This window comes from Corticium candelabrum, chromosome 15 (assembly GCF_963422355.1).
Source record: "Corticium candelabrum chromosome 15, ooCorCand1.1, whole genome shotgun sequence".
Taxonomy (NCBI): Eukaryota; Metazoa; Porifera; class Homoscleromorpha; order Homosclerophorida; family Plakinidae; genus Corticium; species Corticium candelabrum.
The window spans coordinates 2,929,775-2,944,722 of NC_085099.1; the positions used below are offsets into that span (position 1 = coordinate 2,929,775).

A 14,948-nucleotide genomic window follows, 5' to 3' on the forward strand; every position below is an offset into this window, starting at 1 on the left:
ACCCTTTTAGTAGTGTAGAATATATATTTGCTCGTCACTGGTGCTGTATAACGCGCTAGATTAATTAATTAATTAATAATAAGTGATTCAGCTGCCTACACAGTCCAATGTGTGACTAAATTTTTTAGCAACATTGACACTCACAAACTCTACTACACTGAAGTATATCATTGCCAAAAGTCCTACAAGTTAATTAATGAGCTACAGCGCACAAGCACTGTGACCAAATCACATTTCAGCAATTAGCAAGACATAAAAAATCCTGTCACTTCAACCTCAGATCAATGCGTTTTGATAGATCTTTGTCACAAGTCAATCTCTTTGTAACAATCTTGGATGAGACCAATCAATGAGTTAAAAAACAAAAATATAATCAGTCATTCCGCAATCATGTTTACCATCATTTAGTGAGATTGTTTGAGACATCTCTATCAACCTGTTCATCTCGATCAAAGTGCTGAACATTGTTTGAATGAGCACATTCAGAAAAATTGCTTAATTCTGTCGAGGGTACTTGGTACAACACTGTTGTTGATATTTCTGCAAAAAAAATCATAGAAAACTACTAATTATTAATTAAAATTGTGCTGGATGTTGTAATGTCTTAATAGCATTGACCTCTCAGTCTACTTGTGGATTGAGTTATTAAGTTACTTGCTTACCAGGTTCATAATACGAGTAAACACAAGCATAGCTGGGTTTTGCTCTAACAACACAGTGAGTTTGGATCAACGACACGTTGAAGCAAGTGTTCATGTTTGACTCAAACTGAAATACAAGTGTGGTCAGTATTAGTTATACCAACACGCACTCTGATGTTGCGTCTTATTACTTTATCAAAGTAGAAAATAGCCTTTCCTCCTTTGACTTCAACCCGACGTATGCCATTGTAGTCCAAGTTAGCAAGCTATACAAACAAGAAATCTTGGATTTTAGCTTCATACTTCAGTTACACACGAGTAATTAAGCAAGAAATCCGAAGACAGATTGATCAAATACACTTGTACAAGTAGCTAGACTACAGAATATCGGACAGCAAAGCAAACTAGGACAACACACACTGATACCAATACATACACACAAAAACCAGCAACGACAACACACAAACATACAGTCACATATAAACTAACTTAAACATCTTGGCTATATTTCTTGTATATTATAATAGATGAAGTGACGAGGTATCAGGTATACCTTCTGCATTACATAATGTTCAGTGGCATATCCTGATGGCAGCTTTAGCTCAACAAGGGCCATTCCTGAGTCTGCATAAGTGGAATGCCACCTGAAAATCACAAAAATGTATAACTAGAAATAGCATCTTCAAGTGATGCTGTCCTCATGTACCTAACGCACACTTCTACAATTAAGGTGCCCTCATTGTATGTCATGTTGATTGCCTGAGAGGAATTTTCAAAAGAATCTGATAAACTGTCTGTATTATCAGTGACTAGAGTTGGTTCTGTTGGCACTACGGAATTCACTGCTTCTGTAATGTCTGCAGTTGACTCCACAGTTGTCTGAGGTGGTGTGGTCAGCCATTCAAAATGTGGCAAATCTGATAAACTGTCAGAAGTATCATTGACTAGAGTTGGTTCTGTTGGCACCACGGAATTCACTGCTTCTGTAATTTCTGCAGTTGACTCCACAGTTGTCTGGGGTGGTGTGGTCAGCCATTCAAAATGTGGCGATTCTGATAAACTGTCTGTAGTATCATTGACTAGAGTTGGTTCTGTTGGCACCACGGAATTCACTGCTTCTGTAATTTCGGAAGTTGACTCCACAGTTGTCTGAGGTGGTGTGGTCAGCCATTCAAAATGTGGCAAATCTGATAAACTGTCAGAAGTATCATTGACTAGAGTTGGTTCTGTTGGCACCACAGAATTCACTGCTTCTGTAATTTCGGAAGTTGACTCCACAGTCACCTGGGGAGCTGTGTTCGGCCAATCAGAAAGTGGCAGTGGTGTAGTAGTGAAGTCAGAATTAACCCACATTGGAGAAGACTGTGTTGGTATATCATTAGCAGAAAACGTAGTTTGTCCAGCCAGTTGGCGATGAGCTGTTACAGTCAAATCATACGACATGTCTGGCTTTAGTTTGTGAACATGGTAGCTCACATTGGCCTAAATAGTACACAGTAAGACAAAAGTCAATGTCATGTCACAAGAGCATAACTTGTATCAATGCTGCTCCATCGCCTGTGTTTTCAATATATAATTCATTCGGAACCTCTATCTAAAGACAAAAACTTCATTCAAACACAAAACAGGCAACATCAGCAAGTAACGTGCACTTCAACTTTCTGTGTTGCTATAGGATCTGAGGGATGAGTCAGTGTGATAGAAGTGCTGTTTGAAATGGAGAAGCTTGTGATATAAATGTGGAATTTCCTTACAGATACAGATCCACTCTGCGCAAGAGCCATGAGAGCAAGTACAGTATCCTAAGCAAGTAACACAATAAAAATAAAACAAAGAGCTGGTATTCTTGATCTATCAATAAAGAATAATTTGGACAGCAGTTATCTGACTTTTCTAGAACTGCTATTTTACAACAGCAGGCAAGGGTTGCTTTCCTGTGTTGCATTTCTCATCATATTCATCATTACATCCATGCACCTTCACTCATTAATGATCTACTAAATTTTATTGAGTTATACACCTGTGTAGATCTGTAACCTCCTTTCCCATCCATCTGTTCCACTAGCCACCTGACAATGCAGACAGAATCACTAACTCGATTCAGATGAGTATATGTAAGCAGAGCATATGATGTGGTCTCCACTGTTCCTGCAGAAGTAGAACAAGTGTTGCGTCTCCTGCATTGCTCAGAGTTGCAAATCCAATGACAATGATTATCTGTATGAGCATAGGCATCTAGTTCTATTTTTCAGTAAGCAAAAAAAACAAATAAGAAGTCACATACCTGTTCTGATAGCACTCTCTTGAAGACGTTTGACAACCAAGTCTGCTCTTGGACTTCCAGCCAAAGAAAGTGCGTATGCAGCCATAGCTCTTATGTAATCATTATATTTTCCACTATACGTCAGAGAAGAAATTGCATTCTCCAAATACTTCCTTGCTCTATCAATTTTGTAATGTAATGCCCACAAGCAAGACCCTGATGAAGATTTCTACAGTAACATAAATCTAGTAAATAACATGCAGGAAGACAAGACAGGCATACAAAGACAAACAGTTAATCACATATATACTCGGTAAGTTTCGTATACTCGGTAAGTTTCAAACAATTCCCAAGTGATTTGTATTATAAGCATGTCTAATTGATGTCTGCATCTTCCTTTATATAGTGTCTGTCTTTCTGTTCATCCATATGTCTGCCTGTCTATTCTCTGTAGTGTTTGACTTCATTGTTTGAAACAAGACATCCACTTGCCAACTGTTTGCCAACTTCAACCAATGTAATCAAAGAATATGCTGTCAATGTAGTAGCTCTGTCCTCTCGCATTCCACACTGCAAAACAGACAAAGTGATAGTGAAACAATCATAATAGTCTGTCACCTAGATCACTATTTACAGTCAGGTGATAACACTGTCCAGTTTCAACAAACGAGCCATCATATCGCTGTCTGTTCATTAACCAACAAAGGCTTTTCAGCATAGACATTTCATCAATATACATCACATCCATTGCCAGAGCATAAATTTGTAAAACAAATGCAGTCAAGCTGCATGGTAACAATAGGCATGTGAGACACATATGACAGGCAAATAAAATGACTTACTAACCATGTGCTACTAGAAGGACTTTTATTACCCCAAATAGCGTAGCCACCATCAGACCTCTGAAATGTGAGCTGACGTTGGTATCCTACCACAGTAGAAATCAGCAGTGTAAATGACAAATAATATACAAATTTTGTGTACCAATCTCCATGAATCGAGTAGCTTTACTGTCTATCTCTGGTGTAAGTTGATTTGTTTTCATAAGATATTGTTTGATCACTACAGCTGGAGCAAAATTGACCATGTTCTGTTCCCCACATCCTGATGGCATTCGTAATAGCGATCCCAAGGAGTTGATTGCAGGACCCAAAATGTCTCCTGCAACAAATCATTTGTTCAACTAACGATGATTCTGGCACTCACAGTACGTTTGTTGTTCTACCAGATACTGACAGAAATCCTGCAACTGAATCGTTGACAAATGAAGGAGGAAGATCTAACGTCAATGTTGCAATTGAATTTCCTTGAATTTGAATGCTTTTGTAATATTCCTGTGGAATTCCTTCAAGCTATGTACAGAAACAAATAGATGTCAAAACATATATCAGTGGCTAATTGATGCACTACAGTAGCGCTAAAATATAGTAATATCAAGAACTGTAAACAAGGAACTAACTCTTAAAATAGACATTCTGAAAATAGAATAAAGCAAATTGACTTGCTGTATAAAACCATTCATGCATCTTATTATACAATTAACAGTTTAGAGGTTACAATAAAACTAGGAAAAATATAGAAACCAGAATACATAATGAAAGCACAATTACAAAACAACAATTATACAACACTGCAATACTTGATGGCAAGTCCAGACTAAAGTTAATTATCAAACACACCTCAACTAGCAGCATCCTCAAAACAGTGTCTGACTCCAGATTAGATCTTGCTGTAACCTTGATGGGTATGTAGCCAAGCTTCTGAGGAACAATTGGAAAACGTGCCGTCCAAATATCGTTGGCAGGTACAGTCAGCACTGTATATCCTGACGTAAAACTTTCAACCAAATCAAATGCATCCGTTGAATTATCAATACTCAACACAACCTAATACACAGTTTAATCCACACAACAATTATATCAATCAAATCTACACAGTAAAATTTGATACAGACATGTAGATCCTTGTGAAAGTAATTGAACACGTTGGCAATGATTTCAACTTCTTCGCCTCTGATCACAGAAAATGGCAAGCTTAGAGAGACAAAGAACTGTTTGAAAACAAGAAGAGAGGATGGCGAATCAACAATCCCCAGTGGAGTATTTGAAGACAAAGCAAACGCATCGACTATCCAACTTGTTATTGTGTGTGGAACTGTTAGATTCGCATGCCATTCACCTTGTTCACTGTAACAACAAAATTTTGGTTGATAATATTGTCTATCTTACGTAGCAACAGCAACCCACTTGGTTTGAATGGTTTTCCATAACCAAACCTCTGGAAAGTCAGACCGCACTTGTTTCCTTGGTAATGATGTGAAACTTGACGGTATTAGATCTACAGTGTCTGATAAGATATGATAGATCATCAGAAGGTGACAATTAACAGTGTTGCAGTGCTAATCATATAGTACCATTGAAAGCTTGACGTTTAATTCGTCGACTATTGCCAAGACCGAAAAAGTAATTGCTGATCACGTTCATTCCAGATTCCTTTAACATAAGAAAGAAAGTTTCAGCTTCCTTGTCTCTTACAACACAGTCTATACATATACTATAGATGTCCATTACCTTAAAAACACGTGGCACTTTGACAGTCTTCCACCATGATTTCCACCAGTGTCGAGGATCGTTTTGAGATGTACTTTCATCCTCTAACAAGGAGTATAATGACATTTCATATTCAACCTAAAGATCTAAGCAAGTAACGACAAAGCAGGCTATGCTAAAATTTGTAGCTCACGTTGCTTCTTGTCACTTGACTGCTGCATAAAGTTGGTAACAAAAGAACGCTCTTGTCTACAGCAGTCAAACTGACTGTTGCATGTGGAAGCGTCTTCACTGATATCTCTACATATTCTTCTGGACGAACTTCACTTTGACTGAATGATAAGGCAACCTACCCCAGTAGTTTTATGATAATCAAAACTACTTATACTATGTGAATAATAGAATAAGACCTCATGTTCAAAACAAGTTTCGATAACAAAATGAACAACATCTTCTACTGCAAATCCTTTGTTTGTTGTGTAAAAAGATAAAAGTTGAAAGTCCGGTGCTAGAGAGCAGTTAATGTATAAGCTGAATGTAAACTCATACACACCACCGAACTCTTGTGAAGAGAGTGTAACAAGTGAGACACTCCATGCATTCCAGATTTTCTCTTTGGAAATAGTCTATTACAAAAATAGATAAATCTATGTAAACTGGCTCTACCACTACAAAGTAGATGACAGGTGAACTCACCATCAAGTGAAGTGTTTCACTAATTTCTGTTGTGCTGAAGACAGTGAAAGTGGAACTGTGTCCTGCCTAAAAGAACAAATTGGATCACCACAAACTATACACTACGCTGCACACATGCAATTTCACACGACGACACACCATGGCAAATAAAATCAGACAAGCAAACCAGCAGGCAAATGAGTACAGGAGCAAGTGGAAAAGTAAAGCATATATACATAAAAAGACTGCACAGAAGTGCATAAATTGATCCACAATGCTGTAAATTACCACCATCACTGGCCAATCTGCTTCAATAGAGATGTACGTATCCGCTAGAGACTGAAACAACTGCACATCATGAACCAAAGAGACATCAGAAAAAACTCCTCTTGTACCATTGACAGTAGCCTGAGTCAACACATCACTAAATTATGGTACATACTAGTCATACCAAAACACAGTCTTGCCTTCAGTGAAATTAAATTTCTAAACTTGTTTTGCCTATAGAATAGTTTGTGTGATGCTGTCCCATTCACCACAGAAAGTGCGACAACATCCAATAGTTCATCATCACCAAAGATCACCAAGGTTACCTCAGACACATTAAGGGCAAGCAAACCATCAGGTGTTGCAACCCAAATCTGGCAACATCACAGTAAATTTCAAAATAGAGAGCAAGATATGTGATTCTGCATTAAGTTGGGTTGGCCACTTACTGTAACATAAAACGGCAAACCAGCCTTAAAGAAAGAGCGAGTTCCTGGTAAGAAACTTAGAGTGTAAGGCTCCTTGGCGACAAACAGAGATGCTGACATGTTGTATGTTACAACTGTTCCTCGCTCTGTTACAGTGGCATTCAACTCTAAACCATTAGGCAGAACACCATTCCAAATATAGAAGAAGTCCACTGCAGATTCAAGGTGCAACGAGAAAGAAACTAGTCCATCAATCTGGTAAAACAGTTTCTTGTTCTATGCAACCTTAAATTTAGTCAAATATCTGCTTACGACTTACAGCATAGCAAACTTCAATTGATGTTCTCTCTAAGTAAGAGTAGTCACTTTCAAACTTTGATGTTACTTGCAAACAGAGAATTCCCTTTACTGGTTGACCATATGTGTACCTATTAAATGATAGTCATAAAGAATGATGAAGAGAGTGTCAACAAAACTGTCAATAGGCACAACCCTGTATATGCATAACAGGGCCTGCATTAGTTGATAGCCTAAAATAGTATTTAATCAGAGCTGTCTAGATCTTCTAAATATATCGAGATTGAAAAACAACACATAATCACCACTGCTAGGCGCAACACTATCCAATATATATCCAAGTACATATGAAAACCACCCAAACACAAAGCGATTACAACTACGGTAGTTCTGTGCAAATTTTGTACATTAATTAACTTGTCTGTCATGCTACAACCTAGTAATTACTATGTCATGGCTGTTGAGTTGTTGACCTCTGACATCATTGTTCACTTTATACCCATAGAAAGCCAACAAAGTTTCTGTATAACTGTACGCACACGATAAACAATGATTGTCACACAACTAGTATAAATGTATGATGAATTCAAACCCATGCACAAGGCCAACTCAAGTAAGAGTCAGTGTACAAGCCATCAGCAGTATAGTACGCATTGATTGCTATGCCCAAAATAACTACAACTCTCTTACCTTGCTGCAGCTGCGCCAGTTAGATCTGCATCTCCATAGACAACGTAGCGTGGAATGAAAAGCTCAACGTCAAACTTGGGTAAAACTATAGCACAAAAACATAGTTGTATGGCCATCTATCTAAAAGCTCAAACTCACCATAGTCTTTGACATCAAAACAAGCAAACTGGACAACAAACTGCAAAAACGCAACAAGCTGTTGTAGAATACAACTGATTCATACTGACAGGCATACACTTCTTTGTAGTGACTGTTGTGTAAGCATGATCACTGTGATATTCCAAGTGCCAAGTGTAGGCTCCAATGACAAGGGCAATGAACGAGTAACAAGTCCTGAAAAAGAAGTATATGTATATGTTAACGACAAAGTGTATTAGAAGTATTAAGGTTAGACAAAAGTATTAAAAGATTTACAGTAGAAGTATCAACATACCATTCATTGGCTGCAGGTTAGTCCACTTGATCACGGACTTACCTCCTCCATCCTATTACAAATTTAAAAAACTGATTACTCCTGCACACGTAGTATAGAGTAGCAACCAGAGTACTGACCAATATTTCTACAGTGATCTAAATATTTATAAGCAACAAATGTGTTACATTAAAAATCAATATATGTATATGAAAATAACACCAACGTCCTGTGTTGATGGCTTCATGTCATAATTGAGAACAACAATTCTCATATTCACTGTAGAAAAAGACATAGTTTAATACTAGTTAAAATGGAAGACATCGTTGGGGCGAGCTTCCATGAGAACTGACACTAAACACAGCAACAACAAAGTACTGTACACATAGGAAGGGTCTCGCCAAGGCTCGCCCCAATCAATGTGAATACTAATTAAGTACAAGTAGTTGATATAAGTGTATGTGTGTTGCTTAGTTTCTTCAGATATATTTTATTTTTATATTATATTTAGTCTGTTTATACACAAAGTATAACTCCATGGCCACCCACGTGTGCTAACCCTAACTGCTAACTTGGCAGCTGGATGCTAATTAATCAGTCAATTTGAAATACTTTTATCTCTTAAACACACTATCTAGAACACCTAGCCACTATGCCATTTTCAATACCAAAGTTGACGTTTAATCAATCATTGTGAAAACAGTCAGCAAATCACAGAAATAATATCAAACAAAAACAAGCACAACCATGTAATTATACTGCAGCATTATCTGTTTCAAATTTATTATAACAAAAAAAGGTTTGGCTATATACAGACATAAACATGCATGTATGCACACACACACACACACACACACACACACACACACACACACACACACACACACACACACACACACACACACACTCCTGTTATTTATAGATTCAAAACAAAATAATTTAAAAATAAAAATAACTAAAATAATTATTAAAACACTGCAATCATATTTAATTTGCACCAATTCACCTGTTTGACCCGCTTTGTAGACTGGTTTGTCTGTCTGTACCAGAACAGTGGGACCTCTTGCGGCAACACTTACTGTTGTCTTGTCATCTATAACCACTTGATTGCCTGACATTCCAGTCACAGAAAGCTCATACACTCCCTTGTTCAGGTCTTCAGGCACCTATCAACATGATCAACAGCAATATAACACATCTTCCCTTCTGCAAAAGTAAAAATTGTATCAACAACACCTCCAAAGTAAAATATTCCAACTTCATGTTACCATATGCTGCATCACAAACATATTATGCAACAGACCAACTAACAAGAACACACACAGCCTTTGACCTTTACGTCTAGGTGTATAGTTTGATGTAAACTCAAGGTCTCCAAAAACGTTCCAAAGGCTTACAGTCAAACTTAGAGGTGTTTCTACACCTTGTAGAAGCATGTTGATTGTCACCTCATCACCTTGGCGCAGTACACCAGGAATCACCATCACATAGCCTCCACAGCATCTGAAGCCATAATATAAATATCGTTAACTAATTATTACCTTAACACAAGTACCACATGCCCACTATATCATTCACCTGTCATCTAGTGTTGCAACAGAAGAGCAAATGTCCATACACCTGGACTCTACAATAAGTTAACCTCACAGAGAGAACAAACTAACGACAAATTTTCATACCAATAACTTCGTAAGTAATGTTGACTCCAGCACCATCACAAGAATTGTTACGACTGTAATGTGAGAATGAAACAAACACATTTTCGGTTGATAAATAGAAGGTGACTGCTGTATCTGCTGCATCTGTGGCATTGACTGTTTCATTAACTTCATCAGTTTGGAGTGTCACCACTGCATCCTCACAGTATCGAAATTCTGGATCCGATCTAACCGTAATTTGCAAATGGTTCCCAATAGAAACAGGAGATTGTATCTCCCAGTGGCAGTTAACCCAGTACGGAAGCTGACGACCATCATGGTTACGTATAGTTGGGGTTATAATAGAACCACTTTTGTCACTTATAATTGGATTGCCACAATCTACAAATCATAGAACAAAAACGTGCACATCCAGTACAACTTGAGATACAATATACTTCAGTGTACCAACACGACAATCGAAGTCAGTGAAGCCAGGACGACATTGACACACATCAGGTGAAATGCAAGAACCATCATTAGCACACGATGTCATGCACTTTGCTGCAACAATCAATACTAAGATAAATAGTTGAATCTATTGACATTAAAACTGTGGCTTACGCAAGCAAGTAGTTCCATCAGAGCCAAGATAGTATCGTGGACTGCAGGCACAGAATGGGCCATTCACACCATCAACACAATATTGTGAGCAATGGAGCTTGTGTGCAGAACAGCCTCCACTAACTGTAAAATTAAAATTTACAAACATGAGAAAGTTCACGCAAACACCATGCATTCAGTTTGCGTCAAGTATCTTCTAAAACAATCAATATAGCAAGCCTAATTATTCATCTGATCTAAACACTTCAAAATTAACTCAATTAGATACAACTGATTCCAGAGTAGACTATTACAAGACGTTTAGTTTCTGCATGCATTAATACAGCTATAGTTCAGACTGAGACACAGCTTACCCTCTGTACAAGGACTTCGAGAAAAGACAAAGTCATCAAGAGCAATCATACAGTCATCACACATTGTAAACTCAATCTCGAGTAGTCCTTCATATGATTGAGGCAGAGAGAGCATACCAATAGCCCAGTTTGCTACAGATTCGTCATTTCCCATCGAAGGCTTTAAATAGAATTCCGTTTGAATTAATCCATTCACTAATGATCGCACAACATAACTCCACATCATATCTGCACTCAGAGTTTCTAAACTGTAGTGAAATCTAAAGCACTGATATTGTTTGTAAGGAACAGGACGACTCCTTAATCTTGAAAACCACTTCTCATATCGATAGCAATTACTAGCCCTCAAATACCGAAAATAATGAGTCAAATACCCAAATGCTAAAAACCGACAACAAGCAAGTAACTCATTCTCATTCAAACAATCAAATTGCTGTTACTGACTACTGTCGGAATCTGATGTTGCGTTAAAGGGGTAGTAACCTCTCTGCAGAGCATAAGATGACTGATAGCCTGTTGATTGTTGCCAGGATGTCACTTTGCAAGAAGAGACTTGCTCAACTCGTTCCCAGCCACACGTTGAAGTGTCAAACGTACAACTGGGATCTATAAAAAACAATAACTGTAAACTAGTAAGGTTTTTCCTGATTACAAACAGCAAGACATGTACTGGCCTCTAGAACATGGAATAACAGTAAGGTTTGCAATATTGGTGTATTCTCTAAGTGAGAGCTTAGAGCGTAACACAATTCGAATTTCCAAAGCCACAATGTCTCTTCTCTTCACAGGCAGAGCAATGGCAGCAGATCTCCAACCTTTACTCATTGGAGGTGCTTTCCATGCCGTATATCGTTTGACTCGTTTCTTCTCATTATCAGACATAATAATTATCTCAGCATATGGTTGGTAGTAAGATGTCTCGTAGTCAAACGAAACACAGTGTTCTGCTTGAATGCCTTTACGCCAGAGTGTGAATGAAATGTATGGACGGTTCACATCAGTGTTGCAGAGATTGCCATTCCACAAGAAACTCTTGTAGTAAACTGGTACATAAACACAAACACAAACCATGAACATGCACACAGAAACAGCCAAAGATCCATTTGTCATAGTCAGCAAGTCAATTTAATTAGCTAAAGATTTGTTGTAACGGACAGAAATACTCATTACACTTTTTTCTACATAACCATATATATATATATATATAGCAACTCTCTACTAGACTGTGGTGTAGCAATGCTAAAATGATATTAGCTAGATGTAGTTTAGATGGTACGACTAGTCCCTATAAAAATATTGCCTGGGCAAATTAACACCATATATACACTACCTTCCAGATATTGGGTAAAGGCAACACAAATTGTGGATACACGTATACTCATGCAGCTATTCAACATTCCTTTTAGACAATGATATTTCGAAGATGTTGCTGCTGTTGCACAAAACAGACTGAGTGTAACAAGTATATCGAATGTGGAAACTATACAATGCACATACACAGAAAAACAACGGAGGCATAGTTAAAAGGACCAAATGTATTTGAAAAATCTTGCTTTTATCTGTATCGCTGATAATAAACGATACAAGCTCTGTGTGTACCGTACAAGGTCAAAAAATGGATAGTTCAGATTCAGTGGAAATCTGATGTGCCGCTCTAGAGAAATTGGAGCATGACGAGGCGGTTCCATAAGCAAGAAATCGTGGAACTCTGGAAGACAACAACACCTTCACTTTCCACAACAATCTGATCGATGTGCTTGATCAAAATTTGGTAGAGTCATGACTCGCCCTTTGGAAGATATACATGATCACACACACACACACACACACACACACACACACACACACACACACACACACACACACACACACACACACACACACACACACACACACACACACCAGTAAATTAATTAATTAAGTTAAGCTGCATGCACATTCTGCTCAATCAAGCGATTCAATGAGTTAATTAATCAGCTCTATTGTCAAGAATGACAAATGTGTCTGTTACACGTATCCGTTTAATTGCATATTTGCTGCTTGCCATAACGGTCTTTTCTGCCTAACTACACAGCCTACGGTAACTGTATGTACATCTATAGCAACATGCATATTGTACACTAGTACTGCTGAACATAAATAAACTTGACCTGTTTGATAACGAATAGTGTTGTAAGTGACCTTCCATTGATGCACAAATTGATAAACCATAAAGAAACTGTTGTTGTAACTTTCAGGCCACCGGTAAGGACGATAAACCCAAAATGACAAGTACTTGTTATCTGGACAAGGAACATCTCTTGTTGCAGCAAATACAGACTCGATACTATTAGATGCATAGCAGCGATTGTCAGATCCAACAATAAAGACTGGGTAACCAAGAGTTCGGGCTGCAACTGAACAGTAATACGGAGCACTGCCTCGCTCTAGAGGCCATCGATAGAAAAGCCCATCATAGTAGTCAAGTGGGTGAAAAGGCAAACTCAACATGGAAGTGGGTTTTCGGCACCCAATCACATCAAACGCTACACAATGAAAAAGAAATACACAACACAATAATAATTGACAAATTCATCAAATCAACAGACGTATACAATCCACCCACTCACCCACCATCTATTAATTATTCCAATTGCATAACAACAATGGCCTCATCATGCTGTGTCCTTTGAATTGCCAAGAATTACGATTTATCTTAATTCTTTATTTCCTCTGCTATATTTATTGCAATAAACTGTAACCATAATCTGATTTCTCCACTCACTTATCCAAGCAAAAACATAATTCACTCATCCCTCTATTTACTCACTTGCTCGCTATTGATGCCAACTTGAACACACATGATAGAGCTGTTCAGTTGCTTGGTAACTACATTTCTGTTCATTTAATTAATAAAATATGTTCTCTTATTATAAACTATATAAACAGCAATCTCTATCACATGTAGTAAACTGCTCGTAGAAACGAGCTAATACAAACTCTGTGTGTGTGCACACATGTGTGTGACACTGTGTGTGTGTGTGTGTGTGTGTGTGTGTGTGCGTGCGTGCACGTGTGTGTGTCACTGTGTGTGACTGTACACACATGTGTGTGCATGTCACACTTATATATGTAAATATAATATATGTATGTATGTATGTATGTATGTATGTATGTATGTATGTATGTATGTATGTATGCATGTATGTGTATATTTGTTTTTGGCAGAAACACAATAAACTAATTAATTCTTAATAAGATAAAAATTATTAGTCAAATTAAATTGAAAGATTGTGCCTATCTATCTACTCCCATAAATGACAATTACACATTGGTGGAAGTGGCCGTAGAGTTGTAATAGTCTTTGTGAACTGCTTGTCTATCCATTGTCCTGGGCCTCCAAACGTAGTTGGACACATCTTGTAGCCTCTCTTGTTCCAACAAACGTCTTTGGGAATGTCTGTTCACAAAGCATCACTTACAGTAGTAAAGTTGTTTTGTAGAAGATACACTGTACTCACCTTGCACACAAGAAACCATGTGAATGTTATCGATGGCAACTTCCCCAGAAAACATCTTTCGTCTTGATTGAACAATCAGCTGAATGTAGAACAGTACATTGTCTTCAATTTTCATGATTGCCTTATGCCATTGATAACGTCTTGCATTGTTAAAACTGCGTTTAATGATGTTGCCTTGTCCACCAAGTGACACAATTCGAGCAGTTAAAACTAATCGAGTACGTCTGGTTGGAACACTTGTTCTGTACTGAAACACCAAACATTTGGAGTGCATCTTCTGATAAACAGGACTTGTAATGCTATATATATAGCCTGCCAAATTATCAGCATCTCCACTTGGAGACAAAACATACCCATTCACTATCACAAAAACCAATAAACATAATGAGCTAAGTATAAACAGTTATAGATACAGATACATGTGACATAAGCTAGACTCTATTAATTTGCTGATAGTCCATCTTCTCACTTTCAGTTTGAGATCCAGATGAACAATTTGTTTGTAACGATTTGTCATCACTGCATGGCAAGACAGGACACACCTCTAGCTTCCTTTTAGATTTTATGTAACACCATGGCTGTGGCTTCATGTTGCCAGGATTGCGACAGAAC

General features: G+C 37.8%; 3 protein-coding genes across 3 annotated transcripts; all 3 read right to left on the reverse strand.

Moving 5' to 3' along the window:
• Positions 1-36: 36 nt before the first annotated feature.
• LOC134191213 (C3 and PZP-like alpha-2-macroglobulin domain-containing protein 8) lies at positions 37-6,532 on the reverse strand. The gene is made up of 24 exons (XM_062659806.1): positions 6,417-6,532; positions 6,150-6,215; positions 5,864-6,079; positions 5,647-5,802; positions 5,475-5,591; positions 5,318-5,396; positions 5,151-5,250; positions 4,859-5,090; positions 4,584-4,790; positions 4,130-4,256; positions 3,889-4,065; positions 3,751-3,832; positions 3,539-3,689; positions 3,397-3,474; positions 2,926-3,133; positions 2,662-2,858; positions 2,294-2,443; positions 2,176-2,235; positions 1,348-2,123; positions 1,195-1,285; positions 833-907; positions 663-768; positions 399-540; positions 37-331 (listed from the first exon to the last, which is right to left on the reverse strand). Exons 1-23 carry the CDS (start codon positions 6,420-6,422, stop codon positions 401-403), a joined length of 3,597 nt encoding a protein of 1,198 aa, XP_062515790.1. The 5' UTR covers positions 6,423-6,532; the 3' UTR covers positions 37-331; positions 399-400.
• Positions 6,532-9,377, reverse strand: LOC134191214 (CD109 antigen-like). Its single transcript, XM_062659807.1, has 10 exons — positions 9,229-9,377; positions 8,449-8,501; positions 8,363-8,380; positions 8,244-8,295; positions 8,046-8,143; positions 7,949-7,988; positions 7,811-7,895; positions 7,143-7,251; positions 6,845-7,078; positions 6,532-6,769 (listed from the first exon to the last, which is right to left on the reverse strand). Exons 1-10 carry the CDS (start codon positions 9,338-9,340, stop codon positions 6,542-6,544), a joined length of 1,029 nt encoding a protein of 342 aa, XP_062515791.1. The 5' UTR covers positions 9,341-9,377; the 3' UTR covers positions 6,532-6,541.
• Positions 9,378-9,380: 3 nt separating this feature from the next.
• On the reverse strand, positions 9,381-14,924 carry LOC134190891 (uncharacterized). Its single transcript, XM_062659429.1, has 13 exons — positions 14,806-14,924; positions 14,337-14,696; positions 14,144-14,275; positions 12,987-13,361; positions 11,511-11,879; positions 11,281-11,442; positions 10,837-11,217; positions 10,484-10,606; positions 10,328-10,423; positions 9,902-10,261; positions 9,801-9,849; positions 9,556-9,725; positions 9,381-9,496 (listed from the first exon to the last, which is right to left on the reverse strand). Coding segments are annotated over exons 1-13 (2,694 nt in total). The 5' UTR covers positions 14,807-14,924.
• Positions 14,925-14,948: the final 24 nt, after the last annotated feature.

Coding starts and splice junctions, on each gene's coding strand:
- LOC134191213 (XM_062659806.1), bottom strand. Junction 6,080..6,149: donor GTGAAACACTTCACTTGATG/GTGAGTTCACCT, acceptor TTTTTGTAATAG/ACTATTTCCAAAGAGAAAAT. Junction 3,690..3,750: donor AGTCCTTCTAGTAGCACATG/GTTAGTAAGTCA, acceptor GTTACCATGCAG/CTTGACTGCATTTGTTTTAC.
- LOC134191214 (XM_062659807.1), bottom strand. CDS start 9,340: ATGTCAGGCAATCAAGTGGTTATAGATGACAAGACAACAGTAAGTGTT. Junction 8,502..9,228: donor CTACAAAGCGGGTCAAACAG/GTGAATTGGTGC, acceptor CTTTTTCTACAG/TGAATATGAGAATTGTTGTT. Junction 7,896..7,948: donor TTTTGATGTCAAAGACTATG/GTGAGTTTGAGC, acceptor TTTGTGCTATAG/TTTTACCCAAGTTTGACGTT.
- LOC134190891 (XM_062659429.1), bottom strand. Junction 13,362..14,143: donor ACGGCCACTTCCACCAATGT/GTAATTGTCATT, acceptor TTCATTGTGTAG/CGTTTGATGTGATTGGGTGC. Junction 10,607..10,836: donor TCGAAGTCCTTGTACAGAGG/GTAAGCTGTGTC, acceptor TTAATTTTACAG/TTAGTGGAGGCTGTTCTGCA.